Here is a 14,282-nt window from a genome sequence, read left to right as displayed (position 1 = left end):
TCAGCAACAAGCAACTGTTTTCAGTGGAGCTGAGTAATAGTGCAGCAGGATAGCATACATGTTAGACAAGCTGCTCCATAACTTGAAAATCCCAGGTTCAGCACCTGCTGTGTCCATCAACAGCCAGCAAGAAACACTGAAGCATGGAAATGTGGAATGGTGAATGCCAAATATGGAACTTCCTCATTCTGACACGTCTGTAAAACAAATAAATATTGACAATGTACTCTTTTCCCCCTGAGAATAGCTGTGATGTTGGCTTTTTGGTTGGATTTACACAAGCACAAAGATCAGATTTTTAATCCCATCTAAGGGTTCAATATGTTTTTCTGTTTGACATCCAGTCTGTCTATATATCTATGCTGTAGAAAGGATAAAAATCCAATTTTCACCAGCTTGGTCCCATAGTCTCACTCTCCTTCCTCATCAGACCCTGCTATGCCTCTATTTTTAATTACTGAACATGAGGTTAGGAACCTTCCGTGTAAGGCAAACAGCAGAAAGGATGCAGGCCCTGACTTAATCTCAGCTGCCACCTGAAATGGTGTGCAGATGGGCTTGCCCCTATTCTAACTCAGATTTTTAACCAATCTCTTTCAGAGTAAAGGGTCCTGGCATGTTTTAAGTCTGTGTTATTGTTCCTGTGCCTAAAAAACAAAAATTAACCCCAAACTGAATGATTACACACCTTGTCCAGTGTTGCCCTTGAACCTTATCAGTTTGCATGTAGGTCAAACAGGTCTGTCTATGATGCAGTGTCATTATGTTTGCACTCAGTTCTTCAACATCTTGAGGCACCTGCCACTTATGCAAGTGTTCTGTTTGTTGATTACAGCTCAGCATTGAATATGATTCTACCATCCAGGTTGTATGATAAACTTTTCCAATTGGGAGTCCAAACATCCCTGTATTAGTGGATCTTGGACTTCTTGCAGGGGAGGAAGCAGGTTTTCAGAGTTAATAAGTTCTCCAAGTCTCTGGTTATTAACACTGGAGTCCCACAGGGATGTGTTCTGTCTCCACTGTTATACTCACTCTACACAAATGAATGTATGAATGTATTTCCCACACCCAGTCTGTTAAGTTGTTTAAGTTTGCAGATGATACCACATTGGTAGCTCTAATTTCTAACAACAATGAAGCAGCATACAGATGAGGTTTCATTCCTAGCTCGTTACTTTGACGCCTCCTTGTGATTGGATGCTAGCTTCACAGTGAGTCCCACTCGCAAAACTATAGTGACACTACTGACATTGATAATGTATAATAATACAAATATAAATATATATCTTAAATCCTTATATATATATACAGAGGGGATGCAACTCAATTTAACGAAATTTAACCCCTTGTTCATGTAACATTTGCTTCTCAGCAAATCATGTATTCATAACCATAACTTTACTCAATAAACATGTTACACTCATTCTTAAACCATGTGTTTGCCATCGAGAAAAACAAAGGGTTAGAGAACTGTATAAGATAACAAAATAGGCAAAATTATTTTAAATGAAAGAATATCAGTTAAAATAACACTTGTTATTTTATCTAGGGAAAAGTCTATGCTATGCCCCTCAGAAGTATTAGTTTCAGAATCAGAAATACTTTATTGATCCCCGAGGGGAAACTCTTTGTTACAGCTGCTCACTATCACGTCACACAGGAGAAGAAGTACTAAGAGAATAGAAATAGACATAATAATAAATAAGTCTGCAAGCAAATTAAAATATGATACACTATAATAGTACAATGTAATAATATAAGTAATAGTAATGCAATCAATGCAATCAACTATCAAGTTGAGTGTAGCAGATTTAACCAGCTTATTAGGCGGTGGATATTGCACAGCAGTAATATAGTTTAATAAATATCAACAAACTGAGAACAGAGTATATTGCACAGGAGTAAGAGAATATTGAGAATATTGCACAATATTTCAGGTATTGCAGTAATGGTAATGATCCAGTGTCCAGTTGAGTAACATCAGTGTCAGTTTCACTGACACTTAGAGGGAAGAGTTAAAGAGTTTGATGGCCACAGGCAGGAATGACTTCCTTTTGGGCGGATGAGTCTTCCGCTGAAGGTACTCCTTAGTTTAGCCAGCACGTCATGGAGTGGGTGGGAGAAATTGTCCAAGATGGCATGTAGTTTGGCCAGCATCCTCCTCTCTGACACCACTGACAGAGAGTCCAGCTCCACCCCCACAATGTCACTGGCCTTACAGATCAGTTTGTTGAGCCTGTTGGTGTCCGCTATCCTCAACCTGCTGCCCCAGCATGCAGCAGTATACAGGATAGCACTGGCCACCACAGACTCATAAAACATCTTCAGCATTGTCCGGCAGATGTTGAAGGACCTCAGCCTCCACAGGAAATAGAGGCGGCTCTGGCCCTTCCTATAGAGTTTATGGTCCATATGTAGTCCAAGGTACTTGTAGTCCTAAACAATGCCCACACTGACCCCCTGGATGGAGACAGGACTCACTGGTGCCTTGGCCCTACGTAAGTCTACAACCAGCTCCTTTGACTTTGTCGCATTGAGCTGCAGATGGTTCTGCTCACCCCATGAGACAAAGTTACCCACCACAGCCCTGTACTCAGTCTCATCACCACCGCTGACACATCCCACCACAGCAGAGTCATCAGAAAACTTTTGAGGGTGGCAGGACTCCGTGTGGTAGCTGAAGTCTGTGGTATAGATGGTGAAGAGGAAGGGAGGGAGGACAGTCCCCTGAGGGGCCCCAGTGTTGCTGACCATGCTGCCCAACACACAGTACTGCGCACATGCTGTGGTCTTGCTGTCAGGTAGTCAACAATCCAGCTTCTCACCCAGGAGGGGTCTGACCATGGGCCGCAGCTGTTCCAGAACCAGTCTCTCCAGGGTCTTCATTATGTGGGAGGTCAGTGCCTGTCTGTAGTCCTTGGAGCCACTGGGACGCGCCGTCTTCGGCACAGGAACGAGGCAAGATGTCTTCCACAGAACAGGGACCCTTTGAAGACTCAGGCTCAGGTTGAAGACATGTTGAAGGACTCCACATAGCTGGGGGGCACAGGCTTTTAGCACCCTGGGGCAAACACCACTGAGGCCTGCAGCCTTGTTTGAGTGGAGTTTCATCAGCTGTCCTCTCACCTGGTTAGCAGTCAGGCACACAGCAGAGGTAACAGGTGGGGGAGGGGGGGAGTCGTCAGTCTGGAGAGGGCCGTTAGCCTGAGAGCCAGTTGAGGGGGTAGTAGAACTCTCCCAGGAAGATGGTGGAGGGGGGAGCAGTGGACTCAGAGGAGTCCAGACAGCAGCTGAGTTAGAGGGGGGATGAGCAGGAGCTGGTGTGTCTAATCTGTTAAAGAACAGATTTAGTTTGTTGGCCCTGTCCATGCTGCTTTCAACTCCTCTGCTGCCAGTCGGTCTGAAGCCAGTGATGGTCTTCATGCTGCTCCAGACCTCTCTCATGTTGTTGTACTGGAGTTTCAGTATGGTAAATTACCTAATCAGGTCTTTCCTATTATTACTAGCATGCCATTAGAGTAAAATTAGTCAGTAAAACCACATATAACAATAGAGGAATGTATATTTAATTTAAAATGTAATTTTTAAATTATTATTATTATTACAGTATTTAAAACCATGTCAATGTTATAACCTTCACGGTGGGTCATGGGGACTTCTGCTGGTAACTTTATAGATGCTCTTTATTTGGGGTAGGGAATATGTAATAGTGACAGTTTCCACAGTATTAATTAATGCCACTCAACTAAAATAATATCACTATATATCACACAAACTAGCTAACTTAGGCAACAGGCAACCAGTTCATTTGCAAAGTGCCTCGTTCTCCTGACAGTAAAGTTTTCACACACTTCACTTTTATTTTGACGGTTTAATTTTACTTCTGGTTCTCCCTCTCCAGTTATTTCAGTCACCTGTGGTCTCAGAAGGGAAAATTGAAAAATGGAAACCAAAAAACAAGCAGTTTTTTCCACTTTGTTCCACTTGATTTTCAATGTTCATGGACATTGGAAAAATGGGCCTGTTTTCTCGTTTTTTCGTTTTGGTTTAAAATGGATACCTGGATTATATTTTAGTACCCTGACCTCAATTTAGTATTATTCTCTGCCCAGTGAGGACAAAATTACCCTGCTCTATCAGGTTGGCTAGCTTATGATGGGTATAAATGCAAACATCATAACCCATCGTTATGGCAGATGCCTTCTCATACAGCAAATGAGCTGCAACCAAGCCCTGATAACAGGGAGGCAATCCCTGCTCTACAGATGACAAAGCAGTAGAGTAGTAGGCAATTGGTTGTTTTTTCGTTCCTACTCCTGTGGCCTGTGTCAAAACATCAGTGGCGTGATTCTGTCTGTGAGAGACAAACAATAAAACGACTTATCATAGTCGGGGAGAGCGAGCACAGGTGCCTGGATCATAATATATTTATTATTATTTCAATAGGATGAGCTATGGTGATCAAACCCACATCAATATCGTATCGTGACCATAACTGTGGAGGGACTTGTTTTAACATTTCCTCCATCAGCTTATTGTTTTCTTTGGTGGTCACCACTTGCTGCTGTGTTTCAGGTAATATTATTAACTGTGAGTTAGTAATGGTTGTTATGAACATCAGAATTTTGATAAAGTTTTTATCTTGGCTATGCCATATGTTGGGGTTTTCAGTTTTATCTCATTTGACAAAATGTGCCTCCATCATCATAGATCCTAAATCTTTGGATTCATAATCAGGATTGATCAATAGTGTTATGTGGGGTGCAGCATGAGGGACTTTAAAGTATTCTTTTAAATATTGATACTTTCAGAGCTGCACCTTGTTTCTCAATTACAATTGATGTTGCTGATATCTGGATCTCTGGAGGCTGTTCATTCAGCCATGTGCTTTTTCTAGTCTCATCACTGGTATGAAAGAACTGTAGGGTGCAACGATAATCTAGCAATGGAGGCTTTGTTCTGGTATTTGTGCTTTAACAAAAGGCAACCATCGTTTCACGCTGTCTTGTATAGTCTGCTGCTTGTTTCCCAACTAGAACACTGTAGATGATTGTGATGCAATGAGAGGCATTTGGAGTGAATCTAAATAAATGCCATCCGGAGTACACCATATTCAACAATTTAATTTACATAGTTAATTAATAAGTTAATGGGAGTGTCTGTTGAGATTGGTATTTTGTTTGTTGTTTTTCTATTTTGAGAGTTACTGGTGGGAGTCAGCTGCGTTTTTCCTAAAAATCCGATTGTCTTGACAAATTGTTCAGTCCGGGGGAGATGAGAGGCATCTCGTGGGTTAACACAGGTGTATGTTGCACCTGAATCCACCATTGAGGTTGTCTTGCTTTTGAAAAAGCAGCATAGGTTCTTTATCAGCCCCCTTGGAAATCATAGGCAGCTGAGTGTCCCCCATCAGATCCTCTGGGCACCCCTAGTAACCCTGATTTGTATTGATTAAACAGATTCCCAGCTGTTGCCTGTGTCTCCACTGTCACACAACATAGTGGTTTGTGCCTCCCACAGCAAGCAAATGTCCCACTATCTCTTCCTCAAAGGCATGTATCAGAATCAGAATCAGAAATACTTTATTGATCCCCGAGGGGAAACCCTTTTAAGTCTTGTTAGCCCCCTCATGCATATTTGGTAATCTCTGCACCAATCCTTCCATGCCCATGATGGTCCATGGCACATAAAGCAGGTTGGCCCCCTTTACCAACAATGGACCCATTTCAGCAGACAGAGCTCCAGACCCCTTGTCATCCATTACATATGTTTGTTCAGTCTTCTTTCCAATCTCAGGGGGGAGGTCATCGTGCCAGAGGTGCAGATGTTGTTTTTTTTGTGGACCTAGCCCCCAGGTGCCCAGGGTCTTCCCTGCCTGTTTCATATTGTCTTAGTTCCACCAGGCTTCTCTCTATCTCTCCCAAATGTATCTGTTCCTCCTTATAAGCTGCCCTTCCTCTTTTTCCCTCTCACGCCTTGTTCTGCTCTCCTCAATTCCTTATTAACCTCTGCATAGGCTCCTTCCCCTAATGGTGTAGCCACTTCTGCCCTCTGTTTCCTTTTATCACTTTCTTTAACCTTTGGCCTCACTACCTGCCCTCACTACCTGCCGGTGCCTCCCCCCTGTTGATTTTCCTTTGGGTTTGGGATTTTTAGGAGGATTTCCAGTTCTTCACCCTTTGCGATGTCATAAGTGCCTCCCTCTGGCCACTGTGTAATCATGTCTTTAGTTCTTTTCTGCCACCTCTTATTTATTTCCCATTTTGCTTTAAGGCACACACAGAACATCCTCTGCTTCTCTTGAAGTTGATGTTGTTTCTTGTATTAAAGATTCTTCTTATAATTAATGACAGTATATTGTCACTTTTACTCATTAGAGCTGAAATTGATTTCAATTTTATTTATTTTTTATTTGATTGCTTTTATTAAAACCAGCAGGCACCCTGTATCTCAACACTGCTCTTCTTCCTGAATTTAGTCAAATTATAGATTAATTTTAAAACGTCATATGTCAAGTGAAAACAACAAAGTCTTCATATATTCTGTATGTAGTAGCCTAAATCTTATATATTAGGTGTAGCATGATCAACCCCAATCCTGATGAACTGTATCCAGTTCTCTTTATACATCCATGGTGTACCAGCAAGTTATTTTTTTTTTACTTTATTAACAACATAATATTATAGTAGTCTAAGTTAAAAATAGAGAACTCTATAACAGAGGATTACACTGTGATTTCAAAATTATTTTTTATTTTTTATTTTATATACTCTGCTGTATATTTCCAACAACTTTCATAATGACATACTATCTGGAACATTTTCATATATTGAATGAATTGTATTGAATGAACACAGAATTAAAACAAAACAGAATTACGTTTTCTTTGTTTTTAATTACAAATGAAGTACAGATTATCCAATGATACATGGAGCGAAATATTACATTTTGAATGATTAAAAACCATTTTGTTATCTTGAGTGTGAGTAGGATTGTTTTATGATCAGCAGTCATTCACATCACGGGTAAATTTGAACAGGCACATTTGTGGTAACCTCTGTTGACTAACAGGACCACTATTGTGCGCATGTAGAACAGATCAGGTAGCCGGTATGGATTGGGCACTGACAAAACTATGGAGCCAGGACAGTGACTTTAACATCTGGCATCGAAAATAATATTTGGCATTGAAAATGCCAGAAAAAACAGAACTGAAAAAGGAAAGGAAAAAAGGAAAAGGAAAACATTGGCATTGAAACATTGGTATTGGAAAAAGTTGGATTGGCACTGAAACAAGTAATGACACAGTTTCACTGAAAAATAAAACACAGACATGAAAATTTATTTGGATTCTTTTTTGCATTCCGATGCATTTTTCAATGTTTTTTTTTATGCTGTCAGTTTTTTTTTTCAGTGTTACAGGTCTTCAGTTTAAACTGAGTCTGAGGGGAGGTGCAAGGAGAGCGTGATTTACATATAATCTGCAAACTAAGGAGAGCCACTAAACCCCTGGCATCACCGCAAACCTAAGCCAATGGCTTTTACGAGTTCACCGGGAACTCTCAAACAATAAGTCTGTTTCAGTGCCAATACTTGTTTCAGTGCCAATACAACTTTTTCAATGCCAAATGCTAATGTCACTGTCCTGGATCCATACAATACGATTTTAAAATCCGTGACGTCATCACAATGTAAAGCAGAAACCCTACTGCGCATATTCAGTGGGCCGCATACCCCGGAAGTAAACCCGGAATCTACAAAACTTTTTTGGCATATGCGCCAGGCGTGCAATTCTCATTGGATTGAATACGCGCCATTTTGGGGTTCGGTATCCAGTTCTTACAATACATGATCAAAGGCCGGAGCATTTCCTGAGGCCTTACATGAAGCTGCTGTTTTCTTTTCCCGCAATCCACCGGGAGAGACTGAAGGCGCCTTTCGAAGCGTCTGCATGTCAACAAGCCGTATTTGAGGAGGCCCAGCTTCAATTAAAGACATCTAATGCATGCATATTATAACACGCTGGTTTTGGGACAATACGTTTATCTTTCATCACTCTGCCTAACGGACTATAACATTTATTAACACCGACATGGCTCCGTTCAACTTAATGACAGCAAGTGTGAGCTGGTTGGCTAAGTCCTTCAGTGTCTTCTCCTGCACAAGCAGTCTGGCAAGGTAGCTAACCTAAAGTTAATTTACTGTATTAGCTAACTTAGCTTGAGTTGTGGTAGAGCTAAGTTAGCAAGCTAGCTTTAGCTCGGCTCTCTTGGCATTCCGCATACTTTACGTTAGCACATATTTTTATCATTAGAAATTTGATACTTTAATAGAAATGTGTTTTTAAAGGGTAGCATTAGGATAGGTTAGTCGTAAGTTAAATAAAATGGTGAGTTACTCTATGACTCTCACTTAATATTGTTGAATAACCAGTCAGTCAGTTACAGCCACATCTTGACGCGTTAACTTAAATAACAATTGACATTTATTTGACCATGGCTTTGAACAGTTGTGAAGAGCTTTTAGGATGTTAATATCTAACAGGAAATGTAGGGTGTTTGTGCATTAATAGTAAAAACGGCTAGTTAAGCCATATTCAAAATGGACTCATTACTTTGAAAGTAATGCAAGTGTTAAGAGGTTAGGGCTAGAGATAGAATAATAATTTCCTTTAACAGGTGCAGCAGTTTTTAGTCTGAAGTTTAATGCTGTCTGGCTTTTTTGTAATAGAGCATGACTTAAGGTCATAACACAGATGATCCAGTAAGCAGTACTCTACGTGAATAAAACCGATATACTGTACATCTCCACAGTGCATTTCATGAGCAAGTGGAAAACTTAAACTTAAACTCAAACATTGATTAAAAGAAGTGCTGCTTTGGTATGTGGGATATATACTGAATACATTTAGTAAGAGATGTTTAGGGCTGCAACTAACAATTATTTTCATTTTCAATTGATATGCTGATTTTTTTTTTGATCAATAATTAATTGTGTAGTTTATGAAATGTCAAGAAACAGTAAAACAAAAAAAAAATGTCCGTCACAACTTCCCACAGCCCAAGGAGACGTCTTCAGATATAAAAACAAATTGTCTCATTTGAGGAGCTGGAACCAGAGAATGTTTAGCATTTTTCACAATTTTTGCTTGAAAAAAAGATAGAATTGATTTACTTGACTGTCAAAATTGTTTTTTTGTCAATCAACTGATCGATTAATCAGCCAATTGTTTAATCTTTAGAGATGTTCAAACGAATGTTTTCTGTTGAGTAGGCATCATTAAATTGCCAGATTTGTGTCACATGCTCTCCATTAGAAAGAATGGATACTAAGGTGTTCTCTGTATAATATCATGTTTGTGTGTGTATGCACACACGCTGTAGGTGTACCAGTGTCCTCCCAGCAGCATACGTCAACCCAGTGAAATGTCTGACCTCTCAGGCCAGTGGCCCTCCAAAGAGACCTCTGAACGGATACATGAGATATGTTCTGCAACAGCAGCCAATCATGACTGGACAAAACCCAGAAATCAAATCTGTGGATATCATCAGAAAGATCGCCCAGCAGTGGAGAACGATGAGCCCAGAACAGAAACAAGTATTTCAGTCCTTTATTTGTTAAACAGTATAAACTGTATGCTTTTTATTTAAGTTTTAACTGTGCCTTGAGTGCATACATTGTAGGGTAAGGCAGTGGTTGTGACAAATCATCTCTGTGGTACTCATTAAGTGTTAAACACATACACTTTATCTTCTGTTGCCATACAGTCTCTCCAAATATGGGTTTTGTCTGTTGTGATCAGAGTTTTTGTTGGTCTCTCTCTCCCTTGTAGCCATTTGAGGAAGCCTCTCTGCGGGCCAGGGAGCAATTTAAGGTGGACCTCCAGCGCTACCAGGCCCAGCTGACCCCAGCACAGGTCCAACAACAAGCCTTGGAGAAGAGGCAGAGGTTGGCCAAAAGGAAGGCCATCCGCAAAAAGAGGGTAAGAGATAGTAGGAGACAGGGAACAGGGATAGTTTGGGGTTCTCTTTTGTCAAGAGCTTCAAAATAGATTTTAATTTCTGTGCTCTTAGAAACACATCTTAGGCTTGATATCCAAACTATCTAGACGTTTGACTTTGCTGACAGTATTTTCACACCAGTCCCCACACTGTAGCAAGCAGTGTGTCAGGACAGAACACTGCAGGGTGCACACAACCACAACCAGAGGTTTAAGTTTAGGGCTTACTATGGGAGTGAAAAAATTCATTTTTGAATTGTTGAAGCTCCAATCAGCAATCTAAGTGCTAAACCCCATCACATCAACTGTTACATTATTAAACAAAAAAATGCCTCCTCCCTGTGTGTGTGTGTGTGTGTGTGTGATATACAGGAGTTAACCAACCTGGGGAAGCCTAAACGTCCTCGCTCTCCATTCAACATTTTCATGTCAGAGCACTTTGAGGATGCCAGAGGAACCACCACACAGGTCAGTAACCACAGCACCATGACATAACATTTAAAGGGACAGTTCAGATTTTTTGATAGAAGGTGGTATGAGATACTCACTGGTGGTAAGATTGATGCATGGACTGGTCTGTCAGTGACTGGTCAGACCAAAATGAGTTGCACATGGGGTCACAGAACAAAAACTGTGACACAACATAAAAAAGTATCAGTAATATTTACTTTATCAATATCATCGCTGCCAATTTACTGAGAGGTTTGATTTTATTGGCAGTATATTGGCTGAACAATACATTTTGGTGGTTTTTAGGAAAATGCTCTAACAGCTGCCCCAGGATCTTAAGTGTAGGTTGCTGTCTAGAGGAACATCCTAAGCTGCATCACCACGTCACCAATAGAATGTATTCTTTCATCCATCTCTGCGACTGTCATTTCCCCTTGAGCAAGGTTTTAGGCATCTAACCTTAAATGAAACCATTCCCTCTTTATATCTGTCACAGTATGGCTCTGTGATGACATGGTGTTGACAACTGTAGTCATAATTTCTCCTTTCTTTGGGTCCCCTAATACCACCACTGATACTAAATTTGTTCTGTTTTCGTCTGCTGATTTCTGACAGCAGGACATCAAGCTCTGTACTGGGAAGTTCTTTTTACTCTTGGGTAACATTTTAGTAATTCACAAAAATGTGTCAACAAAAGGAGCAGAACAGGTTTGAGTATAGATTATGCTAATCATCAAATCTCATGAACACGCACCTCCTCATGAAAAGGTGGTTTTCATTTAGTTGAAACAAGTGATTTATGACAAGTTTGTGCAGTTAAGAGAGTTTGATGAGTTGGAAAGTCGTTCTAGGAAACCTCAGTGGAAAAAAGTGAAAGGTTACGAATGAAAATACAAAAATGTTCGTGCATGAGGCCCAGTGTGTTCCAACTGTCCACGACAGTGCAGAAAAGCTAAATTTTCTTTCCTCTGCATACTTCTTCTCTTTGCAATTCAGAACTTAGTGTTGAACTTAGTGTTCTGCTACTTCAAGTCCAATTACCTGCACTGAATCCTGTCCTTATATTTCAAAAAAGAATTTCCATGGCTTATAGTCATTGATATAATGTTTCTGCTGATGTTGTTCATTCAGGCAAAGATGAAGTCACTGTTGGAGGATTGGAGGAATCTGTTCAATCATCAGAAACAGGTTGGCCACACAATCATTACATATCCTTTATTGTAGTTATAAGGCCTTGCATGCCACTGTGCATATGTGAATCAAGAAATTCAGAGTTGTTCAGTATTCAGATCTCATCTGTTTGTTCTACATCTCAGGTCTACACACAGCTGGCTGAGGACGACAAAATTCGCTACAAGAATGAGATGAAGTCGTGGGAGGACCACATGATGGAGATTGGACGAGAAGACCTGATCCGAGAGCAGACAATGTCTTCCAAGAAAAAACCTACTGCTACAACTCCAGCAACCAAGAAAGGAACAAAGAGGGCTAAAGCAGTGAAGAAAGCCACTGCCACAGGAAAGTCAAAAACAACCAAGAAGATGACAAAAAGCAGCTCCGTAAAGACTGTCAGGACTACTAAGAAGACATAAAATGTGTTTATCTACTGAGTCTGGAGGGGAAAAGTGTGTTCATGACAAGTTCTGATGCCCCAGGGCTGTGCTCTGCTTGGTTTTTTCCTCTAACTTGAAAGTTCCCAGTTGACACGAATGCTTCTTATGGTTCAACTGCGCAAAGCTTTTACAGCATTCAGATAGATTAAGATCATTTTACAACACCCCATTAATGCCTTTGTTCAGTGCAAATTACACCAAATAAACCCTGAAAGCAGGATTTTTATAGGGCACAATGCGACCCTCTGTACAAATACACATCCTGGCTTTGACTGGTTGGTAGAATCCCTCCGAATGATGTACAGTGGGATTGTTCCAGGCTAAGAAAGTGAGTTACTTGATGAAATTTAATGATTTCAGAAGCTTAAACATATGAATGAAGCGTTAAAGTGATTATGTGGGGCACAGACAATGTTTATACTTTCTTGTCTGCAATGTTTAAAAGGTTTCATACCCGAGTGTAAAGAGGTGAAACTCCAACAACACTTGTAGTATATAAAACAACTTTAATGTTAGACCAACACGTTTCGGCTTGTGGCCTTCAAGCTGAAAAGCGTTGGTCTAACATTAAAGTTGTTCTATATAGTACCAGTTTTGACCTCTTTAGAATTTTTCCCTTCTCCATGCACCTTGGAAGTAGGTGAAGTTGTGCCAGAAACCCCTACTATACCCGAGTGTAACCACAGTCTACTTGAGGGGGATATAAAGGTTACTGGTGTCATCCGAAAACAACCACACTTTTCTATTTTTGGTATTTCATTAAGATTATTAGTAAGTCAGCAAAGTCCAAAACCCACAATGTGTTAGTGTGTCTTTCTAAGACTTACATCTTTAAAACACCTCACAAATATATAGTTTCATTTTTAAAAAGGCTCAGTAATTTCCTAAAACAGCTGGTCACAGCAGGTTTTAGCAAACAGGTGGAAACTGCATTTGTTGGGGACTATTTTCAGCGGTGGATTAATCCACATTAGGTGTTCAAGTGAGTATTTGGGGCAGCAGGACAGTGTATGTGGGACAAAGTCAGAATAAACTACAGTGTGTGTTCATGGTAATTAAGGAACATGTCACCCAGTGCAACGGTGTGGCTCACTTATGTGTTTTTAATACTTTTTGGACAACATTGGAGCTCTATCACATGAAGTACCACAGACTAATACAATGTTAGTTTTGATATTCTCATGGGTTTTGATGACAATAAGAAAAATCTATAACAACAGCAGCCTTATCCTTTACAGAGTATATGCCACTCCACAGTGCAGCTTGTTGGTCAGTTCTCAGTAAGTTTCTACTCTGAGAAAAGTGCCATTGGTTGCAAATTTACAGACAGCACCTCTTCTAAAGATCAGACAGTACCATGTTCCATGTATGCAACCTGATTGAATTTGTCTCATCGCTGATATTAGTGAAGCATAAGCTTGTACAGTCGCAACCTCAAACTGTGAAAAATCCCGCTATTAGTCTTTTAAGGCGTAAGTAACATTATCAACTGACATTCAGTTTTTTTAAACACCAAAAGTTCCAAATTATGCATTGTTCCAGTTAAGCTTCATATGAGATTTTTTGTTCTGTTAAAAGCTATAAAAATCATGTTATGGTTGACTATAAAATTTGCTTTTTTCTCACACCGCCTTCATCCAAATGAGGGCAATTGGCAATAAAGGGTCATTCCCCCCTTAGATGCCAAGTGAAAAATACTTGTTTGTCCTGACTTCACTCTACAAAGTTTGCCATGAGCAGCTCAGTTATGTTTCATGAAACAACATTCCATGCAGTCAATGATAGTTAATCCTATAATCCAGATTTTATGTGTAAAGTCACATACCTGTTAATTACGAAGGACACACTTTCAGTTTTGACAGTTTATTTTGCTTGTAGAATGTATTTAGTGCTACCGTATTCAGACAGCATTAACTACGGCTTGTTTTCTTTGTATAGTGTTTACTGAATAAACATTTACATACACCTTTCTACAAAGTGACCTTTTATGATTTTTGTTGCAACACTTTTAAGTCCCCCCATTTAGCAGAATATAAACTTTTGATAAATGGTTTATAACAGACTTTAATGTAGTTGTGAGCAGGTCTAAGTGTATTATTTTTCAACAACATTCTGGTATTTGTCAACAACTGTAAGTCCTCCTGTGGGCACCCATAAGTGGGTTAAGGAGGCTGCTGTATAAGCAGATAATGAATGACAATATATTAAAACTAATA

At 40.0% G+C, this 14,282-nt stretch overlaps 1 protein-coding gene across 1 annotated transcript; it reads left to right on the top strand.

Annotated features, from left to right (window-relative positions):
* The first annotated feature begins 7,733 nt into the window (after positions 1-7,733).
* tfam (transcription factor A, mitochondrial) lies at positions 7,734-14,039 on the top strand. Its single transcript, XM_044178333.1, has 6 exons — positions 7,734-8,181; positions 9,387-9,600; positions 9,836-9,985; positions 10,376-10,471; positions 11,585-11,641; positions 11,770-14,039. The coding sequence occupies exons 1-6, from the start codon at positions 8,096-8,098 to the stop codon at positions 12,043-12,045; spliced, it is 879 nt and encodes a 292-aa protein (XP_044034268.1). The 5' UTR covers positions 7,734-8,095; the 3' UTR covers positions 12,046-14,039.
* Positions 14,040-14,282: the final 243 nt, after the last annotated feature.

The sequence above is a fragment of the Siniperca chuatsi genome, linkage group LG20, assembly GCF_020085105.1.
Source record: "Siniperca chuatsi isolate FFG_IHB_CAS linkage group LG20, ASM2008510v1, whole genome shotgun sequence".
NCBI lineage: Eukaryota > Metazoa > Chordata > Actinopteri > Centrarchiformes > Sinipercidae > Siniperca > Siniperca chuatsi.
The sequence above is the reverse complement of the archived record's forward strand: the minus strand, read 5'-3'. Positions and strand labels throughout refer to the sequence as shown.